At 39.1% G+C, this 27298-nt stretch overlaps 1 protein-coding gene across 1 annotated transcript in view; it reads left to right on the top strand.

The window, feature by feature from the left end:
* Positions 1-27298, top strand: part of THEMIS (thymocyte selection associated) — a 250897-nt gene that overhangs the window by 142438 nt on the left and 81161 nt on the right. Inside the window, exon 3 of the mRNA XM_044064159.1 lies at positions 27233-27298. This exon is cut by the window's right edge and continues 396 nt beyond it. Within this exon, the coding sequence (XP_043920094.1) occupies positions 27233-27298 (66 nt within the window). The remainder of the gene's footprint in view (positions 1-27232) is intronic.

Here is a 27298-nt window from a genome sequence, read left to right as displayed (position 1 = left end):
CTGGTAGTTTGACACTGTGGTGCATCACACCTCTCAACTGGGTAATTTTCGCAAAATGTCTAGATTTTTGACTCATATTTTTGGTCTGTTCCTCATAAAACTAGTGGTTTTCTGGCAAATTACTGAGGACTGAAGTCATTAAATAATGACATACATTTGAATTTCAGAGTTCTGCATATCCTCCAGAAAATGCATTTTGCGACTGTAACAGCTGTATAAATTTAAAAGAGCAATATGTAAAATGTGTCCCTATTTTTGGGCCTTTGTTTCTCCCATTATTTTAGACATTGTCCAGAGTTCTTGTGCTAAGAGGTTCAGAGGTATGCAGTACATTAATTTATAGAAAGACAATAGCAGTGATTTTTTTTTTTACACTCCTTCCAAGTTCTTCCATCATGGGATTTCACATTACATCAGCCAATAATAAAATCTGTCAGATAGCTTAGCAGAGAGGATAAAAGCTGTCCCTCTTATTCCCTCTTAAAACTGATGCTTTTTGGAGAAAAGGTGGTGAATTACACTTAATAAATAATGATAACGGTTTCATAGGTTCATAGGTTCATAGGTTCATAGGACGATACCAGGCTATTGGCCAGAGGCCCTTATAAGCCTAGCCAAGAATTTCACCCATGTTCCCACAAAGTCAGCACCTGTTTTCCCTGTCCAGCAGGGACACAGGTGGGATCCCAGGGGTATATTTTTTGTTTCCCATCCAGTGGAGGAGGTTCCTCTTAGAGAGGGCTAGTGAGGTACTCTCCTTGACATGGAGAGGGAAAAAGGGCTTTGCCAAGTTGAGGTATGCTGTGTACACAGATTTGCCCTTGTCAATGGCCCTGGTCACATTTTCAAAGAAATCCACCAGGTTTAACAGGCAGGATCTGCCCTTAACAAAGCCAAATTGAGTCAGATCCAGGGTTTGGAGGTCACCTATGTCTTTATTTATGAGGTCTGTGATGATGCGTTCCATGGCTTTACAGATGAGGCTGGTCAGACTTATGGGTATATAATTCCCTGGGTCTGTTGCTAAGCCACCTTTGTGGAGGGGAATAACTGTTGCTTTTCTCTATTCCACAGGAACAAAGCCAGTGTTTAGGCTGTGATTGAATAGGGTACTTAATGGTGATGTTAGTTCATGTTTTACTTTCTTTAGAGGACAGCTTGGGACGCCGTCTGGTCCCATAGAGGCTATGTTTTTTGCCTTAGAAAAGGCTTCAATGACCTGCTCTTAAGATATGTTGGGGGGGGGGGGGAGTTGGGGCAAGGTTTGTAATAAGTTTAGAGTGAATAAGGGAGTGCAATTTTTACCAAATCTATCCACTAGCAGGATTGCGCTCTCTGTGGGATCAGTGTGTGTGATACTGTTAGTCACTAGTTTGGCACATGCTTGGGTACTACCTTTCAGGCTACATACATGGCTATAAAAGGCCTTATGGATTATCCTTGGATGTGATTGCTAAGTTTTTCTCAAAGTTACCCTTACAGGATTTGACACGTTGTCTTATTTGTCTGTTGAGGCTGAAGATGGTGCTTTTCCAATGTTGGGGCCTCGGCTTAGTTTTCTTAGACAGCAACTTTTTGCATTTGTTGTAAAGTTTGTTGATACTGGATGTCCACCAGGGTGGCTTTTTTTGTTTATGTGGGGCTCTGGTTTTGATTCTCTGTGGAACAACTGAGTCTATACACTTATAACAAGTGATTGTACAGGGCTTTAGTGTAAGCTTTAGTGTAGTTACCACTTCCAGCTGGGAGGTGGGGTTTTGAATGCATTTATACCTTCCTCTAGGAGGGTATAGTTTATTTTGGTGAAGTTTTTTAGTCTGACTTTGCCCTTTGTGAATTCTGGTGTTGGTGCCACTTTGAAGGTGACTGATTTGTGGTCAAAATTAACTAATAAGGGTCCAACAGTTGTGGTGGTGCATCTGTTTGTCATGCTAGCGAGGACCAGATCTAGTATGTTTGTTCCTCTTGTTGGGATTTGAACAATTTGTTCCATGGCATTTGAGTTAACAAAGTCAATGAACTTTTGCACTAGTGAGTTAGGGCTAGAGTAGGTTTCCCAGTTGATGATGGGATAATTGAAATCCCCCATGACCAGAGTGTCTGGTAATATTTGGATTGACTCCAACTTGGTCAAGTAGGCCTCATGCTCATCATGAGCCATGTAGGGGGATCTATAATTACCTCTGACTTGAATAGGGGTCTTACCCACAGTAATCTGAACTCGGAGTAACTCCATGGAGTTGTCCAGTCTAACTAGTCAGGAGGTGAATTTATCTGTAATATAGCAAGAAACACTGCCTCATTTGATTCTCACACATTCATTTTGGGGGTCTGAATGTGTGGAAGGCATTGTAACCTTGCAAGGCTGGGGCACTGTCTGAGGCCTTGAACCAGATTTCTGTGACTGCACACACATCTACTACCTCCAGTGATAGCTTCTAGAGTGTAGCAGCATAACCCTTATTTTGTTATGGTTGGCAATTTTGTTTTTGAGACCTTGCCTAAACAAGGCACTATGGGGGAGGCAAGAGCCTTTGCTAGCAGCTGAAAGCCTAATGGTGCCAGGTGCAAACCATCTCTGGCAAAGCAGAGAGGTTTGTCGACCATGTCATCCCAGGTGACAGAAACTGGATCCTCTTTGAATGACACCAAAAACTAAGTCAATTATTGAAATCAATCATTTTTTTGTTTATACAGTGGCATCATTCTAGGTGAGTGTAATATGCTGCTCAAGGCTAGGGACATACCTGCCTGGGACATATATTCAGAGGGCTCAATCATGTCTCTCTTCATATAGTCCAGTGAGGTACATCTCAGGTCGTTCACTCTAACATGAGCTATGACAGAGATATAATGGAACTTGTTTCTGAGAGACCTGAGTACATGCATGATCTGGCAAATCATGGCACTGGAAAGGCAGCTGACTGTGAATTTTTCCTTATCTAACTTGGTAAGTGGGACATCTGTGTGTCTCACTATGATGTTTCCAATGACAGGAAATTTGTTTTTTGAGTGTAATGCCTTAAGGGCTTGGTAGGCGAGACACTGGTACTGCTATGTGCCTTGGATGCTGTGGGAACGGTGTTAGTTGTAGCAGTCTTTTGTTCTGGAGGTCTCTGGTCTTTTGGTAATTTTTTTGAGAGAACCTCTGCATATGTTGATTTATGTGTTGGATACGTTATGTGTTGGATGTGTAAGAGTAGTGGTACTATGTGCATGAATAGTGGTGGTTGAGTTGACAACCTCTTCTGTATTACTGTTTTGAGTGCAAGAGAGCAGGGATTCAAGATTCTTGGTGTAGACACATCTCTCACACTCTGTACTAGAGTGAGTTATTAGTACAGGGCAGTTGCTACAGTGCAAGTCAACAAGGCTAGCAGGAGAAACAACATTTGTTCAACTGTCCATAATGTTGGGTTTGAAGAATTGTTATCACAAAGGGGGTACTTTCAGGACTGATCTAGAAGGTGCTCTGTAGTTGGGTATTTCTGACAGGGGGTTTTGGCTGGTGGTTTAATAGGTCACAGCTTACTAGCAATACTTCTTAGACCAGATGTATACTAAAGATGAGGACTACGGTAATGTACTACAGCTGCATCTAAGGGAAACATTGTCGAAATTATCTGTCTGGCTATGGTGCACAATTGAGCGGCAGTGTGCAGTGCTGCATGACATGCAAACAAAGAGAGATTTGTTTAGTTGTGGGGCTTAAATACCAGAAGCTAAAAACTTAAAAATAAAAAAAAATAAAAAAAAATGAGGGTGCTTACTCCACTCCAAGCCCTAGCCCAATCAGCAAACAGGTTCCAAATAGCACACTTCTCTTGCAAGGGTGCACAAGGGCCCTTTCTAATTAAAGATGGCTTGAAAAATGTGCTCAGAATACAACAGCCATTACAAACACACCTAGATGCAGCAAACCCATATCTGCACTATGCTACAGCTACTAGCTACACTAATTTATGCAGGAAACACTAAAAAATAAATGCTTTAAACAACAGAAAAACAGCAGTGAGACACTAAAAATGTTTTATACAGCAGGAAAACAGCAATGAGACACTAAACCATGTTTTAAACAGCAAACAAATCAGTTATTTAGAGCACTGCTTGGTGGGAAAAGAGAACAAACAGAACAGATGCTTTGCAAGCAGTGAAAAATAGCAAAAAAGCAACAGTGAAAACAACAAAATATGATTTAACAGGCACAGTAATGCAGACAAATGCAAGGCACACAGTGCAGTTTAGTTTACAGTAATAAAATACAGTATTACATAAGCAGAACACAATAAAAAGTGTAATAAATAGTATAATCAAGCAAAAAAAAGAAAAGAAAAACAGGCAACTCATGTTTTTTGGGAAGCTCAGAAGCCTCTAATTTAGTACAAGGAAAGACACATGCGCGCACACACACACACACACACACACACACACACACACACACACACACACACACACACACACACACACATACACACACACACGTGTGCGCACATGCACACAAACCTAGTAAATACAAAATTTTAGGTGTGTTTTCTTGTCATTATTTGGTAATGTGTTTTGCTTTCCACCTGAGGGCTACTTAATTAGCCATGCTGATGCACGATGAAAGCAAATGATTATTGATGTGTTTTTGGGAGGGATGACAGCAGCTATCAAAAAACAATTTAACCATTATATTTATATGATTTCTTCATGATCAAAGGTAGGATAACCTCTGAAAAGGGGCGCTCTCCTCTGAGATAATATGCTTGTGCATTGTACCTTATTAGAAGTCTCTGAACTTTTTATTGTAACATATTTTGGGGAGCTGACATAAAACCTGTATACAGCTAGTAAAACTAGCTTTTTAGAGAGCTTATGTTGTTGTAGTCGGGCACTATGTTTGGTTTCCATCTGGGGACTATCTGATCTCTGCAAAAAATGCTGGGGCAGGAGATGTATGAAATATTCTTTTATATTTCTCAATTATTTATTGGGATGGCATTTGTGTTTTGTATCAATGTACCTTATTAAAATGTGTGTATTTTTTACTACAAGTCCCAGAATTTTTTACTGTGAGCTGTATCAGGGAACTGACATAGCCACTTTTATTCAGCTACTGGCGTCAGCATTTCAGAGTGCTTTTGTTGTCACTGTCTGCTGTTGTGCTTGGTTTCTACCTGAGGGCTGTTGGATCACTGTTTTTTCAGTGTTTTATGTTAATTGGAGAGAAAGACAGACAGATAGTGGGATATTTGTATGATGGGGTGGGACTGCATGCCATGGGTGGAATGCGTGTGGCTGGGAGTGGTGGGGGTGGTGGTCCATTTTCATGTCTAGGGCTCCATTTGACCATGATCTGGCTCTGATATGAATAGCTTCCAAGATCTGGTCCATAGTGTTAATGGGCTGACAGTGTTAAACGATTCAAGGAATAATGCATTGTGATGTGAAGGAGGGTAACAATTTAAGCTAAATTTGTCTGCCAGACCTTTTGCTTTGAGTTCACTGCAGTGCTGGGCACTACTCAGAGTATGATTGAAAAAAGTCTTCTGATTGATTATCTTTCAAATAATTATTATTTATTATTTATTGACATTTGGTAACCAGGAAAGTCCATTGGATCAGAGATTAATTTTCAGTGGAGGCCTGGGAAGAAAAGCTCCAAATACAAGTTACAAAGAAATAGCATAACATTGTAGCAGCAAGTATACAGTGTATAAAAAGAAGATGAAGTACAGTCACAATGACACAATACAGAATAATTATATAAGCTCCAAAATACAGTTACAAAGAATAGTGAAACATTGTATCATCAACTATACAGAATAAACATCAATTACAGAAGGTATATACAGAATTTATTTAGTGTTTTTTTTTTTTTGTCATACAGTTAGACAATCTAAGAATAGGGTTAATCTGCTAAACTGCTAAAATAGTCCAAATAGCTTATAGTGGAGTAAGACTACAACTAAGCAATACAATAGGAAGAGTGAAAACTGGTGGGTGAATAATTAAGGAATATTATTAGGTAGTTCCTAGTGAAAGTAATTTAGTCATGATGGTTTAGGCCAGTTCTTGCAGGAACATGTTTGATTATAAGGTAATGGGACTTTGGTGCAATTTTGAAAGCTTTGATGGAGTCTGTTTGAGTAATAAAAGAGGGTAGAGCTTCCTAAAGTTTGGCAATGGGGAAGGAATAAAGGCTTTGTCCTGCACATTTGTTGGGTTTTGATATGCTTATGAGCTGTTTAGTTGATGACATTAGATGTGTTGGGATGTATGTTTGTTACACAGTCTGAAGAGAGGGGCAATAATTAGGGTTATAGAGTAGTGTCTGGATGAGTGTTAGTTGGGAATATTATAGACAGCGGGATAATTTGTGCCAGTTTAAACATTTTAAGGCTTGGCAGTGGTGTGTTCAGGTTGGCATATTGGTGACAAATTTCACTATTTTGTAGTAGCAGGACTGTAATTTATTCTTGAGAGTTGTGCGTAGGTTAGTGAAAATGGGGCTACCATAGAGGAGAGTAGGGAGGAGTAGACTGTTAGCCAATTTTATCTTGGTGGGCATATCCATAAAGAGTTTGTGCCTATGTTAAACCAAGTTTAAAAAGGGCCTTCTTGATTGTATTGTGAATATGACTTTAAAAGGAGAGTTTGTCATCGATTATAATACCCAGAAGTTTTGATGGTTTTACTAGCTCGATTTCAGTATTGTTATGTGAGAAAATCTTAAAGTCTTGAGTTAGAGGTTTTGACGAAAATATTAAGAGTTTGGATTTTTTTGGACTGAGTAGAAGTTGAGCATCATTTAGCCAGGATTCAATAGAAGCAAAGGCTTTTTGTGTTAGAAGTTGGAGATCTGACAGGCTGTTGGCAGCGGTGATTATTGTTGAAGCATCAGTGTATTGAATGAGAGTAATAAGACGGGATGCTTTATGTAGGTTGTTAATGAATGCATTACATAGTAGTAGTAGGCCAAGAATTGACCCTTGGGGAATTCCGGTTTTGGTTATGATATATTTGGATTGCTTGTTTTGCCATTTGACAGACTGTTTCCTTTCAGAAAGGTAGTTGGAAAACCAAGCTAGTGCATGTGGTTAGCAGTTTAAGGATTCAAGTTGTAATAGTAGTTTAGGGTGTGATACTGTACTGAAAGCCTTAGACAGACCTAGTAAAATAACTGAAGTTAGTTGACCAGCATCTAAGACTTTGTTAACAGTATTAGTGAAAGACAATAAGGCTGTGGTTTTGCTGTGGGCAGGGCGAAAGCCATGTTGGGTGGGGACAAGTAGGTTATTGTTGGTGAGATACTTTAACAACCAAGTACGGATACACTTCTCTAGGATTTTAGATAAAGGAGAGAGAACAGAGATGGGCCAGTAATTAGAGAAATCATTGGTGTTGCCACCTTTATGTAAAAGTGTTATAATGGAGTTTTTTCAAAGTTGAGAGATGCATGATTCGGAGATGGAACAATTGATGAGAATGCTGACTGGGTATACAATAGCATCTGCAGCGAGGTTTAGGTATTCTGCTGGAAGTCTATCTACAGAGAGAGAATATGGTTTTAGTTTAGTTACCAGTATATGCACCAGAGAGGTGGCCACAGGTTGTACTGTAAATGTTGGTGAGGGTGGACTGTAGTTTGTGTTGTCATTTACAGGGGAGAGGTGTGTGTTAGCCTTAAGAAAGGAGAAATCTGTATTGCTGTCTAGACCATAAGAGTTAAAGTTTGTTTGAGTAGAGAAATCATTGATGAGTTTTTGAATGTTTTCAATGAAGTGAGTGTTAAAGGCTTGGGCAATTTTTTGTGGGTCTTTTTAGGCGATGGTGTGGGATTTTGCTGAATACCCAGATTGAGGAGTGAGGAAATAGATTTCCAAAATGTTTTTGCGTTGTTGTTTTGGGAGTCTAGTTGATTGGAAAAGTAAATAGCTGCTTTCTAATCATTTTTAACTTTACTCATACTAATCATGGACGCATGATCCCTGCAGACCTGTTTATACTCCTCTTTCTGAATAATGGCAGAACATGTTTTACACATAAAATTTTCTCAGCCGATTATAAAATGTGTTTATTTGACAGTTCCACCACAGGGATTACCCCTGAATTTCCTGCCATACCTGTGCCTAATAAGCACTGAGTTATCTATACATTGATTGAGATGGCTGTAAAAATCATAAATAAATTTGGTGGCTTAAGGATTGGGTCAGCAGCAGAAAAAACACTTTTGAAATTCTTAAGGCCTTCAGATAGGGATGTAAGATTGTCTTTGGTGTAGTGCCTGCATAAAGTTAAGTTTGTGACAGTTTGGTGCTAATTTTGATGGGAAAAGGTACAGTATGGTGGTCAGAATTGACTAAGGAGGATAACATTAGTAGGTGTTCAGGTAAAAGTGGCATTTATCATTATCTCTCTTCTGGGAACAGTTTATTCTAGGGAGCTGGTATTAACAATATCTAGGAACAAATGATGGGTATATTTATTGCTAGTTGTTTAATACTCCCAACTGTTGGATGTATACCTGAATATACGGTACTGGGATTAATAGACAGAGAATGGTAGGAGTCCTTATTGAGGTTCTCAGATGACGGTGAAGATGAGCTGCAATTAGTAGTGATGTAGAAAACGATTTTATCAACTATGACAACAATGTCAAGGGACTCATATTCAGAATCTTGAAGTACTTAGCACTAGTTAATATTTGAGCAAATAAAACAGATGATCTCCCACTTCCGAGGGATACTCTGAAAGAGTAAGATGTGTTGTACCTTGTTAAAGGTGGAGCGTTATTAAAACACCTAAATCAAATTTTTGTAGCAACACATATACAGATGAGCTCCGAGTTCAGAAAGGATACCAAATCAGGCAGTTGTTTGCTCAAATTCCTAGCATTGCACATAGACACTTTAATACAGACTGGATTAGAATTTATTAGGCATAATTGTATGGTTGCCATCTGTTTCAGTTTATGTAGGACCATCTCCATTTCAGTAGCTGTATCCTGAAAAAACATGAAAATGACAAATGCCCTGAGATTTTAGGACAAAACTAAGCTTTCTCTAACAGTTATATAAAACAATTATTTTGTATTTGAATCACCTTCATTTTTTATTAAACAATAAAAACAACTCAAATTCTCCAATAATTTAGTTTTATTTTGACAAGAAAGTGAAGTCGAGTCTTTGTATTAGTTGTAGATATGCCTTGTCATGCAAAACATCATGTTTCCATAAAAATGTCCCACTTTGGGAATATGAAAAGGTAGTAAACCTACTGATGAACTGTATGTAAAGCAGACACTATGACACTGAAAGGGTCAAAAAAGTCTTAAACAATATGGTCCTGAGGAGAGTGGTGAAGGCCAGTCCTGTCAAAGAAGCTGACAGCCATTGCCTCCCATTCTGACACATATTAGATCCCCCAAGAATGACAACAGTTAATAGGTCAATTTTGAATTCAATTATTTTTGTTTGAAATTGTGGCATCATTTTTAGAGAAGGCAAGATACTGCCCAAAACAAGTGTCTTAATTGCCTAAAGTGTTTGCATATACAGGCCTACAACATATCTCTGCACAGAAGCATAACTGGCTTAACTAGTGCCTTGTGCCGATATCATGAACAAGCACCCCATCCCCTCAGCTATTCAAGTGAAGAGTAAAAAAAAAATGGATGCTCCTTCTACTGTTACACCTACCAGGTGTCCAGATGCACAAACCCCCCCACTAGGCAATTCAGGTCCTGTTTTTGTTCCGTCTCCATGACAATTCTCCTTTTTACCAAAAAAAATAATAATAATAATAATTTTTTCTTCTGTTAATGGAGCAGGCAGTTTGCTACAGTTTAGACCACACACAGAGGCTTGACCACAAGCTGGTATTGCACTAGAAATCAGGATCAGCTGTTTGCGGCCACCCCACCCCAACACTTTGCACTCAGGGCAGTTGCCTCTCTCGCCTTGCCCTTGCTACACTACTGTCACTGCATCTCTCTTACGGCAAAATATCTAAGGTCTTTTAGTCCGCTGTGGTGACAAAGAGATCATACTCTTACTTGGAGTAAAGACATCTAAGGGCTTTGGTCACATCCTGGATCCTGATGCCAGAGAGAGACACCTGCATGTGACCCTAGAACTGCATAGCCTGATAAGCAGAACATCAACATGTTTTAATTATAGAATCACTTATTGCTAATGCACTTCATATGTGGTTACAACTTCAGGAGTCCTTATGGGAATAGGCATGGAGCTAGGGGACTCACTTGTGCTGTGGGTAAAGGTGCAGGCGAAGATGTGCTAGAGAAGCTAGTGTTATGTTGCCTAGTGAAGTTCAAAAAAGGTCATGGCAGCTTATGTAATGATTTTTTAACAGCCGTGGCAAAAGTGAGTGTATTGTTAACTGATCTATGTGTTAGATGGTTGCAATGTTCAATGTGCAGTGTATAATGTAAAGTCACTTGCTAACACTTTTAGTGTGCAGGAGGTTAGACCTCACGTATGCACACCTCTCACATGTGGTATCAGTAAATGATAAAAGTAAAAGAATAAGCATGAAGCAGTAGCTTCAGTGCTCATAGCTGCTGAAGTGAGTAGACTGGCAGCAGATAGCAACAGAACAAACTGCAGACCCATGTCAACAGATACCAATACATGACTAGATGTTAGTAACTACTTCACTGGTGAATTATTCCTTGTCACATTAGACATGCTGGGTTAGATTATTCAATGTCTGAATCATATTTACTAGGAGAAATATTAGCAACTATATATATATATATATATATATATATATATATATATATATATATATATGTATATACACACACATATATATATATATATATATATATATATATATATATATATACACACACACACACTGTATGCACACACACACACACACACACACACACACACACACACACACACACACACACACACACAGATGATTCCACTTTGATGGCTGAAAGTTAGGAAGAGTTAAAGAGCTTGCTGATAAATATGAAAGTAGACATCAAAAAAGCTGGCTTGCTGCTCAGCGTATAACAATATACCTATGTTATCTTGTTCTATGAATGCTTTTTCGATTGATTGAGGAAAGAAACAGAAGTAGTACAGATTTATTTTCCTGTGCTGAAAGTTCTCTGCAGATGGGTATTGGAGTCATAAAATCAATGGTTGCTTAATTTTGGAAGGAAAGCCATGCCAAATCTGGATAAGAATTTAAAAAAGCAAAGGCATCATGATATCAACAAAGACCCATGCATTCAAACTGTGTTTTACCCCAGTAATAACTTTTAGTTACAGGGATGTGAGAGCTGGACTATAAGGCTTTGTGCTGGAATATTGATGTTTTTGAACTGTGGTGCTGGAGGAAACATTTGAGAATTTCTTGGACTGCAAGAAGATGAAATCAGTCAGTGCTTAAAGAAATAACCCCCTACTCTTCAGTGGGAGGTCTGATAATAAAACTGAAACTCAAATCATGTGGCTATGTAATACAAGACAACACAGGATTTATTAGAGAAGGCACTGATGCTGAGAACAATAGAAGGCTAAAGACAAAGGGGGTGATGGAGGTTATGATGGATAGGCTGCATTGCTGAAGTAATAAAAATAATGTGCCCTACAGTCTGTAGGCAGATGACCTGAAACTGGATAAACTGATTACATGCGTTACTGATAAGGCATGACTGCAAAGCAACTTGACTAAACTGACCATTTGGACACTGGAGAATAATATGCTAATAAATACATCAAAGACTAAGCATATAAGATTTGGGAAATATAAAGTGAAAGGTGAATATTTAATACAGCATACAGTGACTGGAAACTGTAGACCCATTTAAGGGCCTGGGTATATGGGTAGAGCCAGCTTTGAGTTTTTCTAATCTTATCAACCAGTTGGTTAATGATAGTTAAAGAGCTATAGGTTGTATAAAGTCTAGGAAATCAGAAATGAAGAAATCATTGTTTGTTAGTTACGTGAGACCAAAACTTGATTGTGGAATAACAATATGGAAATCTTATAGGAAAACAAGCATGAGTAAACTGGGAAGAGTACAGCGGAAATATACCAAGGGCATCCATGGATGTGAAAAGTTAAGTTATTATGAAAGACTAAAATGAATAATAATATGAACTTGTACAGTGTCTCTTACAGATATTTAAGAGGAGACTTTATTTATTTATATATGGCATTTAGAGACAAGTACCTCTGGGAATGTTTGGAGTTATCAAAACGTGGTAGAACATCATCAGACAACCTATGTAGACAATTCTATAGGAATGAGAAGTGTAGTAATTGGTTCTCTGACAGAGCAGCTGATGCATGGAACAGACTAATTACATTAAACCAAGTACGTGTTTAGATATTTTAAAGAACAGCCTGGACATTTATTATGGGAACAAGTGTTTTGGTATATTGCTATGCTAGAAGGGCATTAATGCCCGTGCTTGAAACATTTGTTTGTATGTATGTAAAATGACTTTGCAAGAAACAGTTATTAACAGGTAGGTTCAGTGTGTCAAAGTTCTTGAGGTCAAAAAGAGTCTGCTTCAAATAAACAACTAAACAGCAGCAAAAACTGGTGAACTAACACAAAGATTAGATATTAACTTTCCTAAAACCTTTCTATCCTGCCAGTGATTCCCCCTACTAACTAGTAATTTATCTTTGTAACCACACGTTTCCCAGTATAGCAGGCTTCCTCTTTATTTGCAACTCTCTTTTCATCTTTATACATTGAATTAGGTATGTTTTACTGGAATCAAATTATTCCATTTTGCGGGAATTTTATTACCCCATAAATTAGTGGGTTGTTCTGCAACTGTTATATGCTGCAAACAAACTTTTCTTAGTATACCTCCCACTGAATGTACTTTATGACCCTACATACTTATGAGTTTCTTTTCAAATTGCAGTGTACATATTTTATTTCCTGTTATATTTGTGTCTATCCTTTAAAATTTACTAGAAATTGTTAACATTAACATTGCCATTTAAATGTTATATTTCTGTGCATCATTAAATCGATAGAAACTGTTAATACTATTTTTTTAAATTTGAAATTCCTTTTTCTGTAATTTTCTGAATTTTTTTCTGGAGCTTTTCTCCCCAGGCCTCCACTGAAAATGGGCTCTCATCCAGTTGGACTATCCTTGTAAACAAAAGTAAAATAAAAATAAATAAATAAAAAAGTGAATGAACTAGATCCCAAGATGCAGTTTTAACTTGAAGGACTTGAGAAAAACAGTGAGAAATGTTTTTTTCAGCTGATAATTTCCAGATAAATGTATGAAATTAATTACTGTGATGTTATAAGTAAAATACAGCTCACCAAGCTCTGCTAAACTTTGTGCAGGAGATACAAACCAGTTGAAATAAGTGCAATATACAAACAAAACACAGTTAGCACTTTAACAAGTTCATTACACTACAGCTCAGCACTATGAACTACAAAATGGTGGCCTACACATTTACACTTCTTGTATACTAGGCAAACACCTGCTTTGAGGGGAAAGCACAGTTTAGTAACAAAGTAATAACAGATGGCCAAATGCTTAGAAAAATCTCAGGCCAAACAGTAGCCGGTTCCGATGGGTGGGAGCAGAACCATTCTTCCTCTCACGAGTAATAGCAGAGCTGGATCATGGTCAAATGTAGCCCTAGATAGGGTCATGTATCAAGGCCCACCACAGATACATACAGGGGGTCTATGTTAAATCATCAGACACTTAAAAAAGTGAATGATGGTTTATTGAACCCATGTAAGTGAAAGCTTACAATCTCAAACGCTAAGAACAGCGATTTTTTTTCCAAGGGAAAAAAAAATCGCTGTTCCACAAAAAAAAATAAAAAATAAAAAAAAATTTTAGAACATTACATCCCCTACTTAAATATACCAACTCCGAGATTGCACTACAGTCACAAAAATGGCAAAGTAACAGAAGCGGACAAACGATTTCTTTCCCAGGGTAAGAATCCACTTATATGCCGTTTCACTATTTTGCCCTTTTCTGCTTTCCAGTTCGATCAAGACCCATTTGAAAGAATGCTTTGTCGATCATTTAATAGGAACCCCATACAGCAGCCCCCCCTGTAGCCCCCCCCAGCATACACAGCAGCCCCCCCCCACCCCTGCAGCTATTGCAGTGTCCCATTACTACATACTGCTTTATATATGTGTGGAAGTATAAAACAAGTAGTAAACAGAAAATGTAAGTTATCTGTGTACATGAAGACAAAAGTGAATACCCCACATACAGGTAGAAATACAAATCCTTTTAGATAAACATCTCACCAAGTAGCACTAGTGTCTAACTTAACATGTGGTGCGACAGTTGGCTAAAACATTCCCCGCTTCCAAGAGTTATGGATAATTTGGAAATAAAGTTCAAGCTGATATATTGCTAAAAATATATAGCCACAGTAAAGAAGGAGTGGGACTAGAAGATTTGGCTGTGGGTGGGAGGGTAAGATAAATCTATTACCGAGTCTTGAGACTTACCAAAAGATTATGGAAATTAAAGAAATAAAAGATATTATGGGAAGACGGATAGGGACGTTAGGTCTTAATAAAAGAGATCAGTTGTTAGTTAAAGTAATAAAATAATTCTGTGTGGAAACTGGCAGGGAAGAGTTCATAGTTAAGAATGCACTAAGATAAATAGAGGAAGTTAGGAAGAGCAGGATGAAGGTCATACTGAAAGGCATCAACACTGACCACATATGCACTATTTGTATCCATTGCTGAATGCCCATAGCGCACTACCAAACAATAATCATCTCCCTTTCACACTACCTAACACCCTCTGCCTGCGGTGGCTGCCCCCTTGACCCCACCCTACCTATGCCTCTGCCAGAATAATACATAAACTATGCTTATTTATTTATTTTTTAAGTGAATCATGGGCACTATCATATCACCTCAGACAGAAGAGTGAGTGCTTTAACAAAACCTTAAAGTTGATACTGTGAAAGGCTATAGAACTGGATGGGAATAAATGTGGCCAACTACTTCCATATCATCTCTTTGCTACAAGATAAGTACCCTCTACACTGGAGTCATATCATTTGAACCTCTGTATAACAGACATCCTGGAGACTATATATATATATATATATATATATATATATATATATATATATGGGTCTACTGCTTTTGTTCGAATTACATTTGGTCAAAAATGATTAAATGATTTAAGGCAGCCCACTTAACCGAAAATGCATTTCACTGAAAACCCATTTGGTCGAATTCCATTTGGTCGAAAATGGAATATAGCCCCTGGACCACTGCAGTGCGACCCTGGAGTGAGAATATAAAGTAAGGGGGGTGCGGGACATAGCCCCCCACATAATTGCAGTGTATGCACTATTATATACATGTGTATCCATTAAAATACATTGAAACATATAACATCAGTAAAAACTAGTTGATTTTCGACCAAATGGAATTTGATCAAATGAGTTTTTAATCAAATGAGCTTTCAGTGACGTGGGCTGCCTGAAATCATTTTCAACCAAATGTAATTTGACCAAAAGCAGTAGACCCATATATTATATATATATATATATATATATATATATATATATATATATATATATATATATATGAAGAAACCATACAGATGGAAAGACCCATTTAAAAGTGTGCTAAAGCATTTTTCAGACCTGCAAAAAAAGTTAAAAACTATAATGCCCATAATAAAAGTAGATATGGAGAGAACACAGGAAACACGACCAAAGTATATAACAAAAGTTTTTGTCTTAAACAATTTAAAAAAGTAGGTAAGGTACTTGTGTTTGCAACCAACTGCTGAAATTAAGTTCCTTGCAAACTAATAAGAGATGGACCTTTTGAAATTATAGAAAAAAATAAAGAAATGAACTAAATTATAGGTGAGACTATTAGGAAAGGGAAATCAGAACATTTATACCACATAAATGTTTTGAAAAAAGGAAGAGAAAATTAAGTAATTAAGTTTATGTAATAAGTATATTTTCTGAAGAAGGTAAGGTTCCCACACTATGACCTGAAGTAAAAATATGGAAAGCTTTATCAATGTCTCAGAAAAAAATGAAATAAAGGAATTTGCCCCTAGAAGTAAGAACATATTCTCAGAATTGCATGGTAATGCCAGATTAATCCGATATAACATAGAGTTCATGACTGCTAAGGGTAAATCTGAAACCATACTGAATTACAGAAACCCAGTGCTAAGCAGTTATAGAAGACGTACCAAAGATGCTTATGGAAGAAGTACAGAAAATGTTTGTTCGTGAAGGGCCGATCTTGTCTCCTGAACCTCATTGACTTCTTCGAATCAGTCTCAAGAGCCGTGGATGAGGGTAAGGTGGTCCACACAGCCTATCTGGACCTCGCCAAGGCCTTTGACACCCCCCCACTCTGGAATCGTAGATAGACTTGCTAAGCTGGGCATTAATCCCTACATCACTTTATGGGTTGCCAACTGGCTTACTGACCGAACCCACACTGTAAAAGTAGCCGACTCCAAATCCAGCTCCAGACAAGTGACAAGTGGAGTACCTCAGGGTTCAATCCTGGGACTGCTCTTGTTTGGCACCTACTTCTCTGAAGAACAGGCCAACACTAAGGGACTCTGGCTAACAACGTTCACAGATGACTGCAATCTGGGAGCCATTATTGAATCCCCAAATGATGTGGTTACTCTACAAAAGGGCCTTACAGAAACAGATGTTTGGTGCCAGAGCCATGAGCTCAAGCTCACTGCCAAGAAATGTGTAGTTATTCCCTTTGGGAAAAAACATGTACTCATGAATTACCAGTAGGTGGCAGTACACTAAACACCGAAAGTGTGATAAGGGACTTAGGGACACAGGTGGACAGTGGTCTCACCTTCGATAAACACATTGTCACAACACTCAATAAATCCTTCTATGTGGCACACCTCATCAAAAAGGGCTTTTCATCCAGAAAAAAGGAGGTAATTGTTTCACTGTACTCATCCCTCATTAGACCCATTATAGAATACAATGCTCCCATTTGGTATGTACCTCTCAAGACATCTGCAACAACTGGAAAGGCCACAGAAATACCTCACTAAAAGAATCACAGGCCTAAAGCAGATGTCCTATGCTGACCACCTTAAAAAACTCCAGCTATACTCTGTCACATATTGTCTACTCAGAGGCGATCTCTGCTTAACATACAAGGCCATGTCAAACCCAGAGCTGTTGGACATGCTACATTTAAAGAAATCCCAATCCCTCAGAGCCACACACTCCAGGGATCTAAACTTTGTCATCACAATAAACAAAACATGCTGGAGGGATACGTTGCTGACCCAGAGACTCCCCAGACTCTGGAATAGACTGCCCATACATGTCAAGCAGAGCGCCTCTTTGGCCCTCTTCAAAAGGAACCTTAACGATTAGATGGGAGAGAGGAAATTCACCCCAGGGATCACATCAGTCACCCTGCTAGGCAAGAGTCCAGGGAAGTAAATAGTGTGGGAAGAAATAGCCAGGGAATTGTTATGGCTAGGTTTGTATAGGCCCTAGGGCTGATAGCCTAGTATCAACCTATGAACGTATGCATAAACATGATGCCATAGAAGAGTCAAAATATGAGTGGAATAGCCCCACTGTGTTGTTCCCCATTCTTAATGAGTTTACAGTATTTTAATGAATTCATATAATTAAATAGCATGTCTAAGTGTGATTCATATGCCATGCCCAAAGTAGATGAACTGATTGAAAAATTGGGCAATACAAAAAAAAAGGTTTTTTTTTTCCCACTTTGGAATTAACCAAAGGCTACTAGCAAGTTCCAGTAGCCCCACAAACTAGGAAAAAATAGATTTTCCTTGGCAGATGAGCTCCTCAATTACAGAGTCCTGCCTTTTAGTTCTCGAGGAGCACATAGAACATTCACAACGCTGATGGGCAAAAATGCCATTTTAGGCTCCCTATGCTAAGAAACATTGACTGCTAACCCAGCTAAATGCAAGTTAGTCATGACAGAAGCTCAATATTTTGATTATGCAATAATCTGAGTCATAGTGAAACCACAAGCTTTGAAAGCTGAAGTGGCACAAAACCAGCCTATTCCAAGCACTAACCAACATGTTAAGGTTTTTGTCTGCTTGGCTAGCTGTTACCATAAATGTATTCATAATTTTGTTGCTTTTCCTTGCCCCATGACTGACCAGACCAAGCATAAGGCTGATATGAAGGTTAAATGAACAGCTGAAGCAGAATAGGCCTTTTAGGTAACTAAACGTTACGTTACATTTACAACCAGTACTAGTGCCTGCAGATTTTTACAAGAAATTCTTAGTACACACTAATGCCTCTGAGGTAGGCAGGGAGTCAGTCTCATCTCAGGATGTCGATGGGTGTGAACAGCCCGTCACATAAGAAAGCTCAATACAGCTTTGAGATGTTATTCAGCTACTGAGCGAGTACCTTGTTATAAAATTGGTCCTCAGCACCTAAAAGTACTGTTTGTTGGAGAGGACCTTTTTATTAATGACTTGTCCTGTCCCTCTACAATCCCTCTTCAATGGCTGTACCAGCAAAAATATTGCACTCCAAACAATCCGAGTGGGTTTTAACTTTCCTGATTCTAATTTAATGATTTATCATCATTCTGTTCACAGGTACGTAAATGCTATCTTGGTCTAACAACTCATCCAGCCAGCAGGGCTTTGACCAGTGGTTCTGCAGTGGGCGGATCATGTTTTTACCAGGCTGAGGAGTGGTGATTCATCACTGTGACACAGCAGAAATTCCCTGAGGCTCCAAGAGCAGAATACATTTTTTACATTTATTTTATTGAATTGCACTTCTTAACACTTATAGTTGTGCTCAGGGTTGCCAGACGTCCCTATTTGGGTGGGCGGGACTGTCTCGAGATCAGCAGCCTGATCCCGAGTCCCGCCCTGCCGGTTTAAATCCCGGCCAGCCTCCGCTTTGTTTGTTTTTTTTTTTTTTTTTTTTGATTGTCCCGTATACCTGGCATACGGGTCAATCACAATTTGCTAAACACGGAGCTTCTTGTGTTCCACATTAAACACAAGAAGCTCCGTGTTTAGCGATTTTTGATTGGCCCATATGCCGGTATACGGGCCAATCAAAAATCACTAAACACGGAGCTACTTGTGTTGAATGCGGAACTGCAATGCATTAAACACTAAACACGAGAAGCTCCCGCATTAAAGACCTTTTTTTTTTTTTTTTTCTGGTCTTCAGTTGTTGAAGACCTTTTTTTTTTTTTTTGGTCTTCACTTGCCATGAGAGACCTTCTTCTTCTTTTTTGTCCCTACCTGGGGTGCTGGAAATCTGGCAACCCTGGTTGTGCTATACAGCTAATCTACTACATTTTGCTCTGTTATAAAACTTTTTTTTTTACATTTTTGCACTGTTTAATACTGTTTCACTGTATTTTCATTGCTTGCTAGTGTTTCATTACTGTAATTGCATTTTTATTGAATTATTTAACTGTAAAATGCTTTTTCATACTGAGAGTTGTATTTTCTGTTTGTGAGTGCTCTTTCTGTGCTTTTCTGTGCATTTTCTGTGAGGTATCTGTGTTGTAGTAAGTAGCATAGTCTGGATAGAGGCCTGCTGTATCCAGGCCCTTTTGTTTTGCTTGTTGAGTTTCCTGTGTTTCTGGCAGCCGTCTTATGCTGGTAGAGGCTTGTCTTCTCTGTTAGTGAGAGTAACAAGGCTCCCTGACTGTCTCTAGCATGACTGATTGGTTGAAAGTGCAGGGGTAAGCAGGACTGGGTAGTAAGTCAAGGTTCTAGATTCTTCCATCTTTCCTGGTATCTAAATCCTGTGTTTGCAGGGTGTTGCGCTTGTTTGCTCATCACACACGCACTGCCTCTGCACTGTTTAACCCATTGTGAGGTATCTCAGTTGCATTTTTTTCTCTTACCAGCACTCCTGTGTAGCTGACACCCTCCTTTGCAACTACTGTGTTGATTTTATCCAGCCCTACTCACATCTATAGATACTCTATTCTGATAGTACTCACTCTACCATCCTTGACCTGTCTTCCACAGATTCTGACAACCATGGATGGACAATTTCTTGTGGTTTCTCCTGCTAGTCTGGTTGATATGGGCATCCTGAGACAGTGTAGCAATTGCCTCATGTACACAGATAATCCTCTTCGTCTACCACTTAGGAACACAATATGTGAGAGATGCAATTACATTAAGGCACTAGAATCCCTGCTGTCTGTCTGCACAAACACCACAAACACCACACCTCTAACACCAGCCAAACCTGTACAGTACATTACTACATATGTGGAGGTTCTCAACAAAAACATAACTAAACAAAAGAGACATCAGAAGAAAAAGCATACATGCACATTACAACCCACTGCACCAAACACCACACATAGTACACATGCCTTTGTCTCACAGCCTCTAAGGCTCAGTCATAAACCCAACATACTAGTCATAGGAGACTCTATCATGAGACACAAAGATGTGCCTCTCACCAGGCTAGACAAGGGGAAAGTCACAGTAAGTTGCTTGTCAGGTGCTAGAATCTGCCATATCACTCACACACTCAAGTCTCTCAATAACAGGTACTGTTTTGACTCTGTCAGTCCATGTTGGTGTGAATGACTTGAGACGTACCTGTCTGGACTATATGAAGAGCGACATGATTGAGCTCAGTTAATATGTTTCCCATGCAGGTATGTCCCTAGCCTTAAGCAGCATCCTACCATCACCTAGAATGCTGCCTCATTACAAACAGAAAATGATTGACTTTAACAATTGGCTTAGTTTCTGGTGTCATTCCAAGGGGATCCAGTACCTGACAGTCTGGGAGGTCATGATTGACAGACCACGATACTTTGCCACAGATGGCCTTCATCAGTCTCCCATGGGCTTCAGGCTTCTGGCAAAGGCTCTTGCCTCCCCCATAGTGCCTTTTTAGGCAAAGTCATGAGGACAAAATTACCAGCATGAAAAATTCTTCTAAACAAAATTTAAAGGTCATGCTGCTATACGCTAGGAGTCTTAGCATAAAATTGCACTCATTGCAACATTCTTCACCATGGAAGATGCTGACATTTGTGCAGTCACTAAAACATAGTTCAAAGCTGCGGTGAGCACCCCAGCCTTACCAGGTTACTTGTCCTACCATACTTTCAGACCCCAAATGGAGGGCTACAAAGCCAAAGGAGGTGGAGCTGTAATATTTATCAAAGACATAGACACCTCCAGGCTGGTCAAACAGTATGACGCACAGGAGGCATTCCAGGTGCAGTTAACTGTTAACAAAACACCTATTCAAATCATAGCTAGCTACAGACCCCCAACCATGAGTCAGGAGGCCTACTACACCTATCTGGACTTACTTGAACCCATTATGATTCAACCCTGTACCCTGATCCTGGGCAACTTTAACTACCAAACATAGAGTGGAAGACCTATTCTATCTCAAACACCAACGCTCAGAAATTCCTTTACTTTGTCAATGCCAGTGCACTGGATCAGCTGGTTGACACCCCCACAAGAGGTCAAAATATCCTGGACCTGGTACTAACCAACATGAGTAGCCACTGTAGCACCCCTACAGTGTCATCCTACCTGGTAAGATCCGACCATAAAGCAATCACTTTCAAAGTCACCATCTTCCCTGATGCCCCCTTTACCATGGTCAAACAAAAAACTATTCCAAAGCTGACTACAACCTCCTCAGAGCAGGTATACGCAGCTTCACAGCCATCATCCTTTCAGATGGAACAAGCACTAATGTCCAAGCCTACACCAAAAAACTATATGAGCACTCATATAGCTGCATGGACTCAGCAATACCTGACAGGACCAAATCATCTTCCTCAAAGAAGAGTAAACCTGTCTGGTGGACAGCAGCAATAAACAGACTATAAAAAAGGAAAAAACTGCTGGCCAGGACCAAGAAGGAGAAGGTGCCAAGTTGGAAGCAATCTCTCCTTTGTCTGAACAAGCAAATAAGGTCACTGGTGAAATCCTCTAATGCTAACTTCGAGTCCAAATAGGCCACATCCACTAAGGACAGTCACAAGGCCTTCTTCGCATATGTCTGTAATCTCAAAGGTAACTCCCAAATCTGCTCTGAACTGGTGGTCAAGAATACCACATACACAAATGCCATAGATATAGCCAACCTGCTGTCAGACAAGTTCAGTAAAAACTTTATCCCCCTGTCACCCCATCAGTAAACCAGGACATCCCCAGCACTTGCGCCCACACCCCTCATCACCCAGGGATTAGGTCACTAATTCCCTCTCTAAGGCAAGAAATACAGCCTCCAAGGGACCCGAAAACATCCCTGGCTGTGTCCTACATGACCTCAGGCAAAAGCTCTCAGCACCACTAGGCACCCTATTCAACCAAAGCCTGTGCACCAGCCTCAACTCAGCAGAATGGAAGACAACCACTGTCATCCTCTACACAGAGGTGGAGTGTCCACCGACCCAGGCAATTATAGGCCCATCAGCCTAACTTGCCTGATCTGCAAGGCCATAAAACAGATTATCATGGATCTTATAAACAAGGACATTAGCAACCTCCAAATGCTTGATCCCACACAGTTTGGTTTTGTCAAAGGGAGATCATGCCTGTTAAACTTAGTCGCCTTCTTCGAAACAGTCACCAAAGCCATGGATGAGGGGAAAACAGTGCACACCACTCACCTTGACCTAGCCAAAGCCTTTGACACTGTTCCCCACTCAGGGATAATAGATAAACTCTCCCAGCTAGGCATCAACCCATATGTTACCAGATGGGTAGCTAACTGTCTCACTGATAGAACCCACTCAGTCAAAATAGGGGAAGCCACCTCTAGTAGTAGACCCATAACAAACGGCATACCCCAAGGATTGGTCTTGGGGCCTCTACTGTTTGGGATCTACTTTTCTGAGGTGGAAGCCAAAATCAGTGGTTTGTGGCTGACCAAGTTTGCAGATGACTGCAAGCTGGGCACTGTCAAAAATTCCTCTAGTGATGTGAACATACTCCAAGAGGGCCTTCCTCAAACTAATGACTGGTGCCAGAAGCATCCCTCAAACTGAATGCCATGAAATGCATTATTATCCCCTTTAATTATCACATTAATAACAACGTACTAAACATACAGTCATTCGTGTGGGACTTGGGCACCCAGGTTGATAGCAACCTGACTTTTGACCACCACATTGCCTTCATTGTACAGAAGGCTTTCTACATGGCCCACCTCATAAGTAAGGGTATTTCATCCAGGAAAAAGGAGATCATAACATCCCTGTACTCCTCCTTATCAGACCCATTATTGAGTACAATACCCACTTTGGTATGTACCTTGCCAAGTACATACAGCAGTTTGAAATACCACAGAGCGTCCTGACCAGGAAAATCCAGGGTGTCAAACACCTATCCTATACAGATAGGCTAAAAGCCCTGTCCCTTTACTCAGTCTCATACAGACTGCTCAGAGGTGACCTGTGTCTGGCATACAAGGCCGTCTCAGACTCAGCCTTGATGGAGTTGCTGTATATCCGTAAGTCAAACTCCACTCGCACAACCCACATGCAAGGACTCAACCTGGTCTGTGACATTAATAGAACATGTTGGTGGGATAGATTTGTGTCCCAATGACTCCCCTATCTGTGAAATAGACTCCCTCTCTATGCCAAGTAGAGTACCTGACTAGCCCTCTTTAAGAGGAACCTGGACGATTGGATGGGAAACAGAAAATATACCCCTGGGATCCCACCTGTGTCCATGCTGGACATGGAAAACAGGTGCTGACTTTGTGGGAATATAGGTGAAATTCTTGGCCAGACTTATAAGGGCCTTCTGGCCAATATCCTAGTATCATCTATGAACCTATGAACTTTGAATGAGCCAGGGAAGAACACTGCTGACTGCAGAATATGGTGTGCCAGAGAGTATTATACTGCTATAAATCCACTACTCACTGGCACCACAATCACACACACACACACACACACACACACACACACACACACACACACACACACACACATAGCTTTTCACATTTGTGTGTATATGTGTGAGTATGTGTATGTGTGTGTTCATGATAAAACATCAGTGGGTAGATTTTTTGGTGTCTTGAATGTTCTTATGCTGGGTTCAATGCCTGATAACAGATGACAGTGAGGATATATCTAGACACATACAGATTTTGTTGCGTAACATATCTGCATTGTTGGATGCTTCTCTAAGAAGAACAGTCATGGATATGGAGAAGTGTGCTTTTTTTAAGTAAATCCATTTTTGGAAGGTAGTCATACCACTGAGGCTTCATTGGTCACTGATGATGCTGTACTCCAGAAGTTGCAGAAATATATGCTCAAATATAACAATTTTTTTGTGGAACCTTTTGCTTTTTGAATATACCATTGCTGAACAGTGTGTGCAAAGGGGGTCAGGATCTTCAACTTTCCACATATGTTCATATGTTTATTCTAGGCTAATGACTAGGGCCCTTCTAAGCCTAGCTGTACAACCCAAATGTGACACACAAATTTGATCTATATAGGAAGGTGATTAATTGCTTCTGTGCATCAGTGGCATAGGTGCCAGACCAGGGGTGGATTTCTGATTACCCACCTGTTTGTCCATGTTGTGCTTAAATAGGGATAGGGAGGAGCTCTGCTTCACATGGATGGGGAGCCTGTTCCAGAGAGTGGGAATTCTCCATGAAACATATCTGTCTCTCCAATGTGTCCTATTTATGTCACAAGCAAAATTTAGATATTTTAATCTAGTAGTTCTGATGCTGTTTGTTTTTAGATGTGCAAATGCTTCATCAAAACAGCTCCAGGGATGCTTTGTATGCCAGGCAAAGATCACTTCTCAGAAAATCTGTATGATACAGAAAGAAAAGACAGGACTTTGATGTGTTCAGTGTAAGACATTGTGTTTACTCCCTATATTCTTTTTGTAAGGAACCATTGTGGACATTCCAATTGCTGCATGTGTCTGGTCAGGTACATACTAAAGGGGGCATTATACTAAATGATGGGTCTGATGGGGGCCAAGTACAGTGGCAGTATGATCTCTCTGGACCTAGATGTCATGCCTTTACATTGGTAACAGCAGTGAATTGTTAAAGAAACTAAGTACATTTTTCAATTACATTGGCACTAAGATGCTAAAATTATCAATTGAATATAATGAAGTTTTAATATCCAATTTGATGGTTGAAATAGAGTCTCTAGTAAAATATGCAATAATGTAAATACAATAATTGCACATGTAGGATAAACCAGACATTTTCTAAAATGCAGTTCATGAAGAGAAACTGAAATAAAAAAGTCAAACCATTATTAAGGAATCAGAAGGCTTATGATACCAAAAGTGCACATCACACTGCTACTAAATCCACTAGTCCCTGGGACCACCTGCGATAGTTATTAAATTATATCTCTGAAATATATTGTTGCTTTTTTTGTATTTTATGCACACACACACACACACACACACACACACACACACACACACAGTATATATATATATATATATATATATATATATATATATATATATATATATATATATATATATATATATATAAAATGTATCTTATATGATTATATGTGTTTGCATTGACTAACATGATATCACATTCAAAACTGGAAACTAACTAAATGAGAACACAAATCATTGTCAATCACTAACCACAAATACAATGCAAAATGTACAATGCAGTACCTCTGATGCAACTAATTTTCACCAAAGCAAACAACTAAATCAAATTTTATTTAATAGTTTGCTCTCTGAAACAGACTTGCATTATGTTAAAAGCATAGCTTTTAACCTTATAATGCTGCCAGAAATAACTACTGAAACTGCAAGATGCCTTTATGTGACTGTAGCATGGGTCATTGCCCCCTAATTTACTTTTATATACATTTTAACTCCGTAGTTACTTAACCACAACAAAAAGGTGAAATAGCACTTTAATGCTGCAGTCGACTGTGCATATTATTCATTATTGCACAATGCAACGACCTACAGGGCTAATGAGTAATGACACCTTCCTTATGTGTTGATGAACTGAGCATTCAATAACTTACACTGTTGTACACACACATAATTACATCAGATCACTATTACTAAATTGGGGGACAGAAGAGCATGAAAACAGACAAAACTGTTCCAATATCAGATTAAAATAATTGTTTAAGCATAACCACCTAAAAGCTGGATAACAATGATCTAATACTGTGATTTCCCTAGAACATTGTAATACTGTGTATTACATATTTAGGAAACAACAATAAAAATGTTAAATGGCTTTTGACAGAAGCAAATGCTTCTGTCCACTTTTCAGCAAATACCTAAAATTTCACACATGTTCACCAAAGCAGGCCATTTCTGTTTCTAGTGGTACCCTGCATATTGAAATACATTACTTGGGGGCTGGCTTTGTGATCATACCCCCATCTCGTAGTATAATCTCACTCTGTCACTACACAAATACCAGAGTAACAGTAGAGAAGTTTGACTATCTCAGACCCATTCATGGTATGTTTCTGTGAAAAATAACCTTTATTAAGTTAAAGACAGAAGCAGCTATTTCTGTCAAAAGCCGCTCTGCATTTCAATTCTTGGAGTTGTCTTGCTCTTGGTAAACTCACTTTTGCCACATATTACTTAACCAATTGCATTGTCCTGGGATGCCTTTGGAAGGAAAGCTAAGTACTGTATGCCTTCTTTACTCAAGACACATAAAGACACACATACAAATGTAGGTCTGATTTCTCTTGTAATTTAATTTGCTTCAGATTAAGAGATTATCAGTATCAGTGAATGATCATATAATTAACTAAACAGTATATATTGCAAAATGTTATTGGATATAATAAAGGCATTCTGAAATTGATCATTTCAGAAGTTTAAATACTTCTCCTCCTCAGGATGTAACATTTTATATATGGAATTAAGAGGGGTGGAATTGTTAATTTAACTTAAAACACACCTTTAGGTGGTGGATACCATATATACCTTAAAAGTCAGAAGCCAAATGTCTTGCTTATCTGTGCAATTAAGTAGCTTGTTTTAAAATAAGTAGTGGCTGAATATATAACATATGTTACTATTTTAAGATGTATGCTGATCCTTGGGTGAGTGTTTTTATATCTCAGACACTGCAGTCTGCTGTATTTCATGTTTCTATTAACTTCCACTGCCATTCAATATACATACTTCACATTACTAAAAAATATTTTATTGTGTTCTTTACACAGGACTTTTTACAATCAATGCTGATAAAGCACCATATCACACAGTAGAAGAAATTATAAAATCATTTC

This window comes from Protopterus annectens, chromosome 1.part0 (assembly GCF_019279795.1).
Source record: "Protopterus annectens isolate FY-2018-M chromosome 1.part0, PAN1.0, whole genome shotgun sequence".
NCBI classification, from domain to species: domain Eukaryota; kingdom Metazoa; phylum Chordata; order Ceratodontiformes; family Protopteridae; genus Protopterus; species Protopterus annectens.
Note: the sequence above shows the minus strand (reverse complement) of the source record. Positions and strands in the feature narration are given on the sequence as shown.